The sequence below is a fragment of the Rhinocladiella mackenziei genome (genome assembly GCF_000835555.1).
Source record: "Rhinocladiella mackenziei CBS 650.93 unplaced genomic scaffold supercont1.10, whole genome shotgun sequence".
NCBI lineage: Eukaryota > Fungi > Ascomycota > Eurotiomycetes > Chaetothyriales > Herpotrichiellaceae > Rhinocladiella > Rhinocladiella mackenziei.
The window spans coordinates 68,423-80,425 of record NW_013550595.1 but is presented as its reverse complement, the minus strand read 5'-3'; the positions used below and the strand labels follow the sequence as shown (position 1 = coordinate 80,425).

The 12,003-nt window shown below is 50.3% G+C and overlaps 7 protein-coding genes across 7 annotated transcripts; 3 read left to right on the top strand and 4 right to left on the bottom strand.

Annotated features, from left to right (window-relative positions):
* Nucleotides 1-767: 767 nt before the first annotated feature.
* On the bottom strand, nt 768-1,532 carry Z518_10709 (pre-mRNA-splicing factor isy1; the record flags this gene model as incomplete). The annotated part of the gene is made up of 1 exon (XM_013411540.1): nt 768-1,532. One exon carries the CDS (start codon nt 1,530-1,532, stop codon nt 768-770), a length of 765 nt encoding a protein of 254 aa, XP_013266994.1.
* Nucleotides 1,533-1,949: 417 nt separating this feature from the next.
* On the top strand, nt 1,950-3,497 carry Z518_10708 (uncharacterized protein; the record flags this gene model as incomplete). Its single annotated transcript, XM_013411539.1, has 1 exon — nt 1,950-3,497. The coding sequence occupies one exon, from the start codon at nt 1,950-1,952 to the stop codon at nt 3,495-3,497; it is 1,548 nt and encodes a 515-aa protein (XP_013266993.1).
* Nucleotides 3,498-4,100: 603 nt separating this feature from the next.
* On the bottom strand, nt 4,101-5,835 carry Z518_10707 (uncharacterized protein; the record flags this gene model as incomplete). Its single annotated transcript, XM_013411538.1, has 3 exons — nt 4,101-4,484; nt 4,535-5,528; nt 5,591-5,835. 3 exons carry the CDS (start codon nt 5,833-5,835, stop codon nt 4,101-4,103), a joined length of 1,623 nt encoding a protein of 540 aa, XP_013266992.1.
* Nucleotides 5,836-6,724: 889 nt separating this feature from the next.
* Nucleotides 6,725-7,848, top strand: Z518_10706 (uncharacterized protein; the record flags this gene model as incomplete). Its single annotated transcript, XM_013411537.1, has 4 exons — nt 6,725-7,247; nt 7,308-7,427; nt 7,478-7,573; nt 7,634-7,848. The coding sequence occupies 4 exons, from the start codon at nt 6,725-6,727 to the stop codon at nt 7,846-7,848; spliced, it is 954 nt and encodes a 317-aa protein (XP_013266991.1).
* A 205-nt stretch (nt 7,849-8,053) lies between these two features.
* Z518_10705 (uncharacterized protein) lies at nt 8,054-8,486 on the bottom strand (the record flags this gene model as incomplete). The annotated part of the gene is made up of 2 exons (XM_013411536.1): nt 8,054-8,278; nt 8,379-8,486. The coding sequence occupies 2 exons, from the start codon at nt 8,484-8,486 to the stop codon at nt 8,054-8,056; spliced, it is 333 nt and encodes a 110-aa protein (XP_013266990.1).
* A 668-nt stretch (nt 8,487-9,154) lies between these two features.
* On the top strand, nt 9,155-10,405 carry Z518_10704 (uncharacterized protein; the record flags this gene model as incomplete). Its single annotated transcript, XM_013411535.1, has 2 exons — nt 9,155-9,506; nt 9,564-10,405. The coding sequence occupies 2 exons, from the start codon at nt 9,155-9,157 to the stop codon at nt 10,403-10,405; spliced, it is 1,194 nt and encodes a 397-aa protein (XP_013266989.1).
* Nucleotides 10,406-11,469: 1,064 nt separating this feature from the next.
* Nucleotides 11,470-11,982, bottom strand: Z518_10703 (V-type proton ATPase proteolipid subunit; the record flags this gene model as incomplete). The annotated part of the gene is made up of 2 exons (XM_013411534.1): nt 11,470-11,795; nt 11,868-11,982. 2 exons carry the CDS (start codon nt 11,980-11,982, stop codon nt 11,470-11,472), a joined length of 441 nt encoding a protein of 146 aa, XP_013266988.1.
* Nucleotides 11,983-12,003: the final 21 nt, after the last annotated feature.

Sequence of the window (12,003 nt, the reverse complement as noted above, 5' to 3'; positions counted from 1 at the left end):
TGGTGTCTGGTGGAGAATTGCGTCCCCTGGATCGATGCCGGGCAAATTTATGTAAGCGCAAAGTACATCCATATTGATCTCGGGACAAAAGTGGACAGCAGATCTAGGAAGGTGACTATTCAGGATATTTATTGTTGGCTGCGAGAAAGGTCATCACAGGACCAGTTCCAAACCTGGGATGAGGTCCAGACAAAATAGGAGCCTGCAAACCCGGTAGCCAAAACATGGACGAGATTCAGACGAAGGACCATATAACGGTCAAACATGATTCTGAGATTTGGTCAATTCTCAGAAACATCTCGAATTGTCCTCGTCTTCTTTTGCGCCAAGCAAACAGAGCTTGAAGGAATCGATGCAATCAGGTATTGGAGACAGTCATACGTCCTGGCCAATCGTCCTTTCACCGGCCTAGTTGTCCCTGCTTTTTTCTATTGCGATTTCCAAGCCATGTGGCTTGATCCTGGAGCGCCATCGTCACAATGTGCCTTGGTATCAAGGTTCTTGATCACCAGTTCCACATGTCACCAGGTCATGGTGGTCGTTCTTTTGAGGTGGAGACCGTCGGGGCTGCCAGTCATTCTCAGTGACAAAAGTTTGCCTCTCTATCACATTTTCGAATGTAGATGTTTCGCAATGTCATCTCTCTTCCCAGCCGGCGTGCTTCTGCTGTTGGATCAAGACGGCCCTGGTGCATAAGGGAGTAGAGAAGCCGGGTGTTGGGTTTCGGGTGCACTCCGCGTTCATTGTAGAATCCAGGTATGAACCTTTCAAACGAGCTTGTCCAACAACTGCCTCCGTCTCCTGTCCACAAGTTCTTCCTGGACCTCCTCGAGCGTCGGTAGCCGCCATCTCACCCCATCCCCAGCGTCCCCCGGCAGCGGTTCCCAGTCTCCTTCATCATCGTCCCCTCCCTCCGCCAACTTTGCAACCCTCTCCATCGCCTCCATCTCTTTCTTGCGCTCATATTTCAACAACGACCCGTCCTCCTCATCGAGGCCGAAACCGAAATACCTGGCGTCAAGATTCTTGCGATTGATATCCTGTGCTGGCCTGGCCTTCGCCCCTTCCTCCTCCTCCTTTTCGTGAACTCTTCGTTTCGCTGCTCGCTCAAACATTTCTTTAACCCCAGGTAACTCTCTCGCCCTCCCAAAATATCGGTACCCTTTCCCTCCACCAGGAACCTCCCTTCCCTGGTCATCAAACACCGTGCCTCCACCACGCATGTAATTCGGCCCGCCTAGTTCCCTGATTCTTCTCTCCCAGCCCCATTTCTCTTTCATTAACTTGTTGATTTCATCGTTGAGATCGCGGATCTGGAAGTCCGATAGGCTCTCGTCTTGGATCTTGGTCACTTTGCGTGATACTTCTTTTAAGATCTGGCCGCGCCACTTCTCGCACAAGGGAATGGCATTGACCGTACTCGGGGCTTTGGGACGGCGCAGGGACGCGCTGGGTAAGAGGCCTGATTCGGCGGCTTGTGCGGCGCGGAAACGGAAGAGCATCGACTGCGCTTTTTCTGAATTGCGCGCCATGGTGAAGGAGGAGTTCCGGTTGCTCTGGCGAGTTGCATGTGCACCCTGGAGTTTTTGCTCAATATAGAACGCTTCCTTTGCTTTCCAAAATATGACCGGAGTGAAGATGCGTGTTGAACTTCAACACTTTTGAGGGGGTGGGAAAAAATAAAGAAAAACTGAGGTTGCGGAGGTCGTCATTTCAAAATTCTTGGAGGGGAGCTTTTCGCATCATCCGCTCACAAAACTATCCGTCAATATTTCTCGAAGCTCTAGCATCGACTCGTTCTACGTCAAGAGGTGGAGTATTCAGGGCGGGACAAATTTATTACATTGCGAGAATGCGATGATTAAAATTGCTAGCCATTCGGCCCCTGCAAAGCAGACAATCGAGGAAGGGAACAAGCGGCCCCGAGAATACATCGAAATCTCTTCACCATGTCCCAATGGCTACAGCGACATACGTCTACATCCGTTCAGCTAGGACTGGCCGCGACATTCGGAGCAGTTGCCGCAACGTCAATACTTCTCATTGCGAGAGCCAGCCGCCGCCGACGCGCGACTGAAGAACTCAAGGCCTCGATTCCCGAGATCTCACGCGACCACCATGCAACGCCGTTGACCGAGTATGGCGGTGCCAGCCGCGCAAGTATCACAAACAAGGAAGATGAGAGGGCAGCGAAAATCGCCGCACGGGCAAGAAAGGGGGACTACGACGAGGAATTGATCCTCGAACAACTGGCGCGTAACAGAGTGTTTCTGAAGGACGAAGGACTGGCCAAACTGCGCGATGCATTCGTGGTGGTCGTTGGCCTTGGTGGCGTGGGCAGCCATTGCGTGGCGGCGCTGGCGAGGAGTGGTGTCTCGCGTATCCGCATAATCGATTTCGATCAGGTTACACTGAGCAGTTTGAACCGACATGCGCTGGCCACCCTGGCGGACGTGGGCACCCCGAAGGTGCACTGTGTGAGGAAGCGGTTGGAGCAGATTTGTCCGTGGACAAGGATTGATTGCCGAAACGAGATGTTGAGCTCACAGTCCATGGAGGCGTTGTTGGGAGAATGGGATTACGAGCTACGCAACGATGATGATGTGAAGGAACCCGATTGGGTGGTCGATGCGATTGATAATATCGATTCCAAGGTCGGGCTGCTGCATTATTGTGCTGCTATCAAGGGGATCAAAGTCATTAGCTCTATGGGGGCAGGTTGTAAAAGTGATCCGACGAGAATCCAGGTTGGAGATATCTCTACCAGCACAGAGGATCCGCTGTCAAAGTCGACGAGGCGGAGGTTGAGGGTTATGGGAATCAAGGATGGGATCCCTGTTGTCTTTTCAACTGAGAAACCTGGAGAAGGTAAGGCCGAGTTGTTGCCCGTTGCCGATGAAGAGGTCGAGAAGGGCAATGTGGATAAACTGGGTGTTCTGCCGGATTTCAGAGTCAGGATCTTGCCTGTTCTTGGAACGATGCCCGCCATATTTGGGTACACCGTCGCCAATCACGTCATTTGCAGTATGGCGGGATACCCCATCGACTACCGGACCGGGGAGAAAGGAAGAGAGAAGATGTACGACGGCATACTCTCGGCCTTACAAGGTCTTGAAGAGCGGTTGGTCCGGTCGACAGATGGCCAGGACGCCATCGGGTTAAGAATACCCGTGAGCAGAGATGACGTGGCGTATCTCGTGGAAGAAGTATTCCGTGGCAAGAGTGTTATCTCGGGTCTAGGAAACCGACTAGCTCTCATTAGATGGAGGAAGCCTGCTGATGGCTTCAAAGTCGACTCCGCATATCTGAACGAAGGGCAGAAGATGATCAGATTACCATTGATCGATTTGGTTCTCATGACGAAAGAGGAGGCTCAGAGGCATGAGAAACAAGTCCTTAAAGGTGGTATGGAACCAGACGATATGTACGATTCCAGGGTGCTGGCTCAGGTCAAGAAGCGCCATGATGAAGAACGAGCATACGAGAGGTACAGATGAGTGGCTTGGTTCTGAAATGACTTTGTTCACCTCACTGGCCCTGATCATAGCCTTGCAATCAGCAAATCCAGTCAATAATCATCAAAAGGACAGGACAGCGCTCCTGCAGGAGACAACTCTGAGGTCATGTGACTTGACAGAGAACCTGACTTGATGAGATACAGAGCACATTGGTCCAGAGCTAGCAGTGTCCGATGGTCATTCCAGAGCCTATCCGGGAGGCTGTGAATCAGACTCTTCCCGAAAAGAACAAATGGTAAAGACAGACCACGTTTTCAGAGAGCCGTGAACCGGGCAGGAAGTACCATGAAAGGGATTTGGGATGTTGATGGAAGCGCTGAAAGCATGCACTGACATCCTACCTGCTATCACTGAGTCGAAACGGGACTAAGGCTACGGTAGTGAACGGTGGTGAAGAAAAGGGGGCACAGCCTGGCCGGTGGGTCACCATTTCCGCTCGAGACACACTCCACTACAAGGTACCCTTGGATGATCAGGTACTATGGATGGATATGTCTAGAGATAGCTCTAATGATATACTTATATGGACATATTCACAGGCTACGACGGCGGTGCCATTTCCGAGATCCGTCCCTTCAACGTTCACTTCTCCGTTGTACTTGCCACCACCGCCTCCTTCTCGAATCCCGGTTGATCTTCCATCACATCGTCGATTGACTCAATCATGCAGGGAACGAGAGAATCTCTGGCAGGCCAGATGAGACTAAGGACACTGTATGAAATGAAAGAGACGAAGAAGCCGTAGTACCAGTTGAACTGCGAAATGTAGATGGCACCACCGATGTGGACATTCGGATTCACGTTATAAGCTAGGCCTGGCAGCGCTGGTGTGATGGAGACCACTAGGGCGACGAGGGCGCGCCAGTTCACACCGTAACAGAAGCGGTAACGGCCATGAGGCTGGTATAAAGCCGGGATGTCTAGATGTTGCCTTTTGATGACAAAGAAATCGGCGACTTGGATTCCCTGTGGACTAAAATTTAGAACGAAAAGGAGACAGGGGGTAAAAGGCTTACCATTGTCGGAGCGAGGAAAACTCCAAGCGAGCCCATGAAGCTCAATAGCGAATTCGCACTGTGAAGAATCTTCCAAGGCACCATTGCCCAACCACCTATTATGGTGATGAAGATAGCCCCTCGTCGAATGTTGAACCATTTGGGGAAAAGGTTGGCCAAATCATTCGCTCCCGAGATGACGGTTGCTGAGACATTCACGCAAATTTGAGCAATAACCCACGAAAGGCCCGCAAAGAACGCTGCAGCTCGTCCGCCAGATCCTTCCCATGAATCGATGATGACCACTGGGTCCCAGACGTATTCGTTGTAGATCATGTATGAGGCAGACGCCACAACAACGCCGATAATGGCCACCCAGCTGCACAATATAGGGAAATAAAGTGCTTGCGAGTAGGCCGAACGCGGCTTACGCAGATACCGTGTAAAATCCGGTATGTTTACGCCGACTGTGGACCATGAAGCGGTGCAGCTGTTCAAACTCCACATGATGAGCCAGGATTTGGACGAACCGGTGACGGTGGATTGTTGGTCCCAGATGTTACCGCTTCCGCCGGCTCGAAGACAAGTCCAAATGGTCATGCCAACAATAGTACCCAGCGCCATAACGATTTTGAGAGTGAAGAGCCATCTCATCTTATGAGGTGGAATCAACAACAAGGGGAATTGGATCATCCATACCACGAAGTAAGCAATCATTTGTTGGGTGGTGATGCCTGCAGACTCGGGGATGCCATTGTGAATGGTCCTGAATGACGGCCAAATGGCCCTGATGACCTGAACCATAGGTCCAACGGCCAGGAAATTGGTGATGGAATGCCAAAAGAGCGCCGTGATCAGACGGACAATGACTGGGAACTTCGACAAATGGTATCCGAAAGATCCACGGGCGAGGATTGGAAATGGAGCGTGAGTTTTGGCACCGGTGTAGCCATTCATTGCCATCGGGACGCCCATGACAAAAGATCCAAAAACGATGGCGAAGACGGCCTCGCGCCTGCAATGTGTATGAGATTGGATTTTCCCCGATCAATGTGGTCAGTCGTGGAAGAAACGTACCACGTCAACCCAATAGCCAAAATCGTACTACCAGTTTGCCAACTTTGGATGCTAATAATATCGCTGAACCAATATCCAAAAATCGTCCAACTTGTCCATGTCCTCCTTTCCACGGGCGTCACATCCAAATCGATATTGGACCAGGTACCAGGAGGAGCCCAACTAGACTCCTGTTTCTTGAGAACCCATCCATCAATGTGTCGTTTCTTTCTTACTTCGTCTTTCACTCTATCGATTCGATCCATTGTTGTACCGTCTCGTGTCCCCGGCGGTTTGCCACGTTGTGAGAGACGAGACCACTCTCCAGCTCAAAGCACATGGGCGTGCGGACATGGTAGTTATTGCATAAAGCCAGGTCGTCTAGACCGGGCTTTTGCCTCCGGATCCTGAGCAGACCCAAGGCGCAGAAGAGCGTTCGCTTAGCATGTATCTGGGAAGCATACACAATCCCGATAAAGTTTCGTGAGATAAGGCCATTGTCCTTAACGTGGTTGACGGTTGAAATGAGTTGCGGGGCTCCTGGATCAGGAATGAGAGATAGCAGATCCCATGTGGTTATTCATTACCTCGAGGAGACTCGGGACCTTGGTCGAGGCTGTATCCTACGTCTTCTCACTGCGATTGGACGTAGATAAGCGAATGTTGGATGTCCCCGTTGTACAAGACGGGATACTTCATACTTGCCCAGCCGCTAGGCTTTGGCAGTCTTTAACGTCTCTCGTCTTCACATTTTCCCAGCGATCTGGTTTGTTCCATCTGTAACAACCTCAGTAATGAATGGTTCCCGGCAAGGAGCTAGGTAGCAAATCGTCGTCTTTCTAACCCCTAGCTTCACTTCTTCTTCCTCAGCAAGAGTGGAGAAGACCCAAATAAAACATCGCGTATTTATCTGGGAGAGAAAGAGTGGGGAAGGAATGTCCAGCCTCGAGTGGATATTGGCGCATTCAGGTGTGTAAAGAGAAACGGACGTAATATCTCATTCCAAAAGAACACGCGGTTGCATGAGCCCTCGGTTCAAAAGTTGGAGAGATATTGAATCCATTGAGCGGAGCCAAACACTTCTTGATAGTTCACTTGAGCTGTCTTTTCATCTCAGTCCCTCCGAACGAGCCGAGAACAACACGGGGTCGAAATATGGGCTCCATTTCCGATGCTCCGGCCCTTGAGATCCCTCTAATTAACATTTCTGGCTATCTTCGAGGTGACCAAGAGCAGGCATCACAAATAGCTAAGGCTCTCCATTCGGCATGTCAATCTCCAGGCTTCTTCCAGATCACCGGGCATGGTGTTCCTTCAGAGCTCCGAGCCAAATTGCTGGCCAAGCTCGCCGAATTCTTTGCTCTTCCTATGGCAATTAAGCAAGGACTGCATCGAGGTCAGTCCAAGTGTCTACGTGGGTACGAGACTGTCGGGGAGCAAAGGCTCGAGGAAGCCTTTTCCGACCAGAAAGAAGGATTTATGATCGGTCCAGAACTCCCAGCCGATGGACGCTTCCTCCAGGGCCCCAATCAGTGGCCCGATGAGGAAATTATACCAGGATTTCGTGACACATTTATGGCTTACTTCAATGAAGTCCATAGCCTCAGCAAAGTCATGTTCCGTCTCATGGCATTGAGTCTGGACCTGGATGAGCACTATTTTGACGAATTCGTAAGCAGTAAGGATGGTCAGTGGTACTACCGAAAGCCAGTGATCAAGCTGACAAGAGCATGGATAGCAATCGCCATGTGCAGAGCACATCGATACCCTCCGACAACGCCTGAGATGGCCACTAAGTCACGGGGGATCGGGGCACACACTGATTTCGGTGCCTTGACCCTGCTGCTCCAGGATGATAGTACGTATGCAGGCTCCAAGAACCGAGAATCTCGCTGACTCGCTTCACAGTTGGCGGCCTCGAAGTATTCCACAAAACCACAGGAACATGGCATGGCGTCCCGCCAGTTCAGGATGCCTACGTGGTCAATATTGGGGATATGATGGGTGAGTTGTCCTCTCTCCTCGTACTTTGGTGGTCGCTCGTTCTCATGATTCACTTTCCAGAACGATGGACGAATAATTCCTACACTTCAACCCTGCACAGGGTCATTTCGCCAGTCTGCAACCGCGACCGGTATTCCGTCGCATTTTTCAACGAAGGTTTGCTGGATCAAGTGATTGAATGCATTCCAACTTGTTTGAAGCCGAGTGACAAGCCTCTATATGAGCCGATCAGAGCCGAGGATCATTTGCGCACGCGGTATGGTAAGAGCTATTAATGGAATCCAAAGTGGCATCGGTCAATAAATATCCTCACGTGGTCGAGGCACGCCTCGGAGCAACATCAAACTTGTACATCATCAAAGGAACAGTTTGGAACGAAAATTGTGCATGTTGAATTCGGTGGATTTCAAACAGCTTTTGAATTCCCGCAACAAAAATCTCCAATGCTAATATTGTCCAAATGCTTGACCATAAAGTCCGTTAAGGACCCAGTTCACTCTCATGTTGAAGCATCGCGTAGCCGGTCCGTCTAGGGGCGATAAACTCTCTCAGCCGCTTATGCGAAGGGCATTGCTTGTCATAATAATCGAAATCTTCTTTTGACTTGAACGTGGTCACCGCGATCAACGTATATCCCTGACTTCGTTCCTCTGATGTGTTGAGGACGCGACTCGCCTCGTTGGCGACAATATACGGGGCTCCATCCTAGGAAATCGCTCAAAGGTTAGATCTGTCCCAGTGTCTCCTGAAGATCACACTTATCACATTGCTGGGTTCAAGAGGTATGTGAGTGGACTGGCGGTACCTTTTGAGCCGTGGCCCGCAGCACTTCATATTCCGCTATAATGGCGTCAATGTCCTCCTCCTTGGGGACCTTGAACAATGTGATTCGTTTAATGTATTTGGGAGACATCGCGGAAGAGGATGATTCTTTGCACTGGAGTCCGGGAGTCCAACCTGAAGTACTCAAATTGCTTCACCTCACACAATTCCGTCGGGAAACAAGAGAAATGGAGTAATCTCCGTAAATGATGTATGTGCGTTTTCCGAAAACGCGGAAACACCCCGCAAATGGCGGATGATAAACACCTTTGGATCCATGGTTTCGCACAACTCACTGTCCAGGCTTTTTGGAGACCCATCACTGGCCCCCGGTCCATCTGTTTGTTCTCGAGTCAGATCTCGGACAAAGTAGGAAATAATACCTCTTCATCTGCTTTGAAACGTTTTTTCGAGAACCGTATAGCTCTCATAGGAAGAGGCCACCTCATTCGGGCCATTCCGAATCATTGGAATCAATCGTATTGTCCAACTCGATGTGATATCTGCATATTTGTTCAAGCTGCGACGCCGGAGATGGAAAGTATCCCCTTGCGGCAAATGGTTGACCGTATTTTATCTTGGCAATTATGCCATGTTTGCACTCCTTAAAGCTTTGCGGTTTGCCGCTACGAACTCCGATCTTGGGTCATTCGACAGTTTCAAGGTTATCAGCTCAGCCATTCGACTCTGCCCTTCGTCGGCATCACTTCTAGGACGGTTTGTCCATACTCTCGCTCTTTTCTAAAGTACCCGGGACACATGTTCAACACCTCGTTGCGCCGAGTGGCGCGTACGTGCTCCAGCGCCTCCCCGGCGCCCTCTCGCCCAACCACAACTCCCTCGGCAGCCACTTTCACTTCCCACGCCCATCAACGGCGGCATTCGTCATCTAAACCTCCTGTGCCCCCAAACAATGGCTCGTCCGCCATCTCAGCAGCTTCCGTGAAGCAAGTGGGAGCCCCGAGATCAGAGTCGAAGCGACCTGGCGCCGAGTCACGCCTATCGAAGAAGCGGGCGTCCAAAGACAAGTTGGAGGCAAAGCAAGAACCTCAAGATGACTGGACCTCCAAACTGCCTTCCGTTCCTAGTTTACAACACTTGAACCCGAAGGGTAGACCACCAAGAACAAAAGTTACGTCTCGATCTCATCCTCTAACTCGTTCGGCAGATATTTACGTATCATCCTTCTTTTCGACTCACCGACCACTGTCCATTACTGGACCAGTCCCTCCAGAGACAACCGTCGAAGCGATTGACAAGGTTTTCCAACCCAAACCCAAGTCCAAATCACGCACCGCCCCTCAAGAAGTCATCTATACGCTGGCGTCTGCGGTGGAAACCCTTGATGAACAGATAGCGAACAAGCAAGGCGACCATACCTCACAGGGTCCAAAGCAAAAGGCCGCTCTTATCAAAGCTCTTATGCGGCGTAATGAGAACTCCGCAGATCCTAACCGGACACAGCATTTAGATGGACTACCACAAACAATCAACATTGCTGGGGCCAATGTCAAATTGGTTATTCAAGAGATCGCACGACGATTCAGACCTTTCAATGTTCCTCCTGCCCCCACACCAATCAGCGACGCTGAGATCGATGCGGCCGAAGCTGGAGCCGCCGCCGCTGAAGAAGCCAACGAAGATATGCAAGCCAAGACTCTTGAGGCCGAAATCCAACAACAAGACTACGACCCATATATCCAGCACGTAGTACTGAACGTTCCACCACGCTCGGATTTGGAGAATGACGGCTTCTTCACCAGACACGATGCTCCCGAGATTGAAACGGAGGACTCCACTGCTCTTCGAGAAATGGAGGCTCCCACCTTCGGAAGACGTGTCGGTGGCCGAAGACGATTTGGCTACACTGGCCTGGACCGTGCAAGGAGGAGTTCAGGAATGTATGCAATCAGCGTCAAGAGACAAAGACGATTGAAGATGAAGAAACACAAGTATAGGAAGCTGATGCGCAAGACGCGCAATTTACGGAGGAAATTGGGGCAGATATAATGTGTTGGGTTTGTTTATATTCTGGCAATACCGAGGCCTAACCAGACACTTATGGGAGACGAATGGGGGATATTGAGGGTCGTTCGTATCTTGAGACGAGGAGAGATATTCTTCTCACGAACCTGCCGCATTTCGAACGGCGTCTTGAAAGCGGACAGCATTTCCAGCATAAATGCGATTCACGCAATAGACTGAACTCGTCTCTTGCACTGCGAGTATACATCTACCTATCTACCTACCTATTAGTACAAAATCAGACCAATACAACTTTCTTCCATCTTCAGTTATTGTTGCCATTATCGATTATTCCTAGACGCTCTCCGGGTGTGCTGCGTCAAGGTAGAGTGGAAAATACCCATGCTATTCTACCATTATCGATCTTAGTCATGCATCCGCCTCTATACGTAGTAATGTGAAAATGCTATGACAAGAACCTCCTTCATCCATTTGCCGGGGTTAAATAAGACGAAGCGTACGCACAAGGCTATGTTCTCGCCATTGACGCTGTAAAACTATTAGCCGCCAACGACCGCTGGCCCTATAGTACCGTCGCAACGAGTAGAGAAGCGGAACCTAGGAGAAAACGCATTATCTGGTCTATCTTAATACACAACCTTCAAGTGGACTCCATACATACATACATACATGCATACTTAACAACAGTCCGGCGAGTCCAGTAGAGTATAGTGAATAGGTATTTACTAGTAGAATGCTCTGTAGAAAGCTTGATGGTATAACCCATCGCCCACACAATACTGGCACAGCTGCAGTCCCCGGTTGTCCTTTGTTGATGAAAAACTCTAAAACATTCGTACATAATCCGCGGAGGTCAATTCTCAAGAAGAGAACTTTGCTCCGCCGTTTGTGGGTGTTGGTTGATTGGATCTCGTCGGTTGTCCATTTTCTGCTGGCGTGAGATCCAATTGAGAGCAGCCAGGTTCAGTTCCATTCTTTCTTGCACAAATTCTTGTTTCGTCCTATCGTGCGCGCCCCTTGTTCCAACTTGACACTTGATGCATGACGCTCCCATCGCAGCCGTCACATCTCCACAACTGGGAGACCATTTAACAGTGTACATCAGTTTGGGCCTTGGAATTCATCAACAAGGCAACGATAAGTCCGTAAAGACCCAAGACTTCGGCGAAAATGAGAATGAGAATCATTCCGACGAAGAGGCGGGGTTGTTGAGCAGTGCCTCGGACACCAGCATCGCCAACAATGCCAATGGCAAAGCCGGCAGCCAAACCGGCCAGGCCGACAGATAGACCGGCGCCGAGTTGAATGAAGCTGGTAAAGAGAGCTTCCTTCTGCGAAAGGCTGTCGGAGATCAAGACTGAGACGACCAGGCCGTAGATACCAATGATACCAGCCATAATGACGGGGACGATGTCTGTATGATGACATGTCAGTTCTTTCCGGGTCTTCTTTCTCCTTCCTGGGCGGAGAGGGTGGAGATGCATACTCTTGACAATGAGATCAGGTCGAAGAACACCCATGGCGGAGATACCGACACCAGACTTTGCAGTTCCATATGCAGCGCCAAAGCAGGTGAAGACAATGGCGGATGTGCAGCCCATCGCACCGAAGAAAGGCTATTG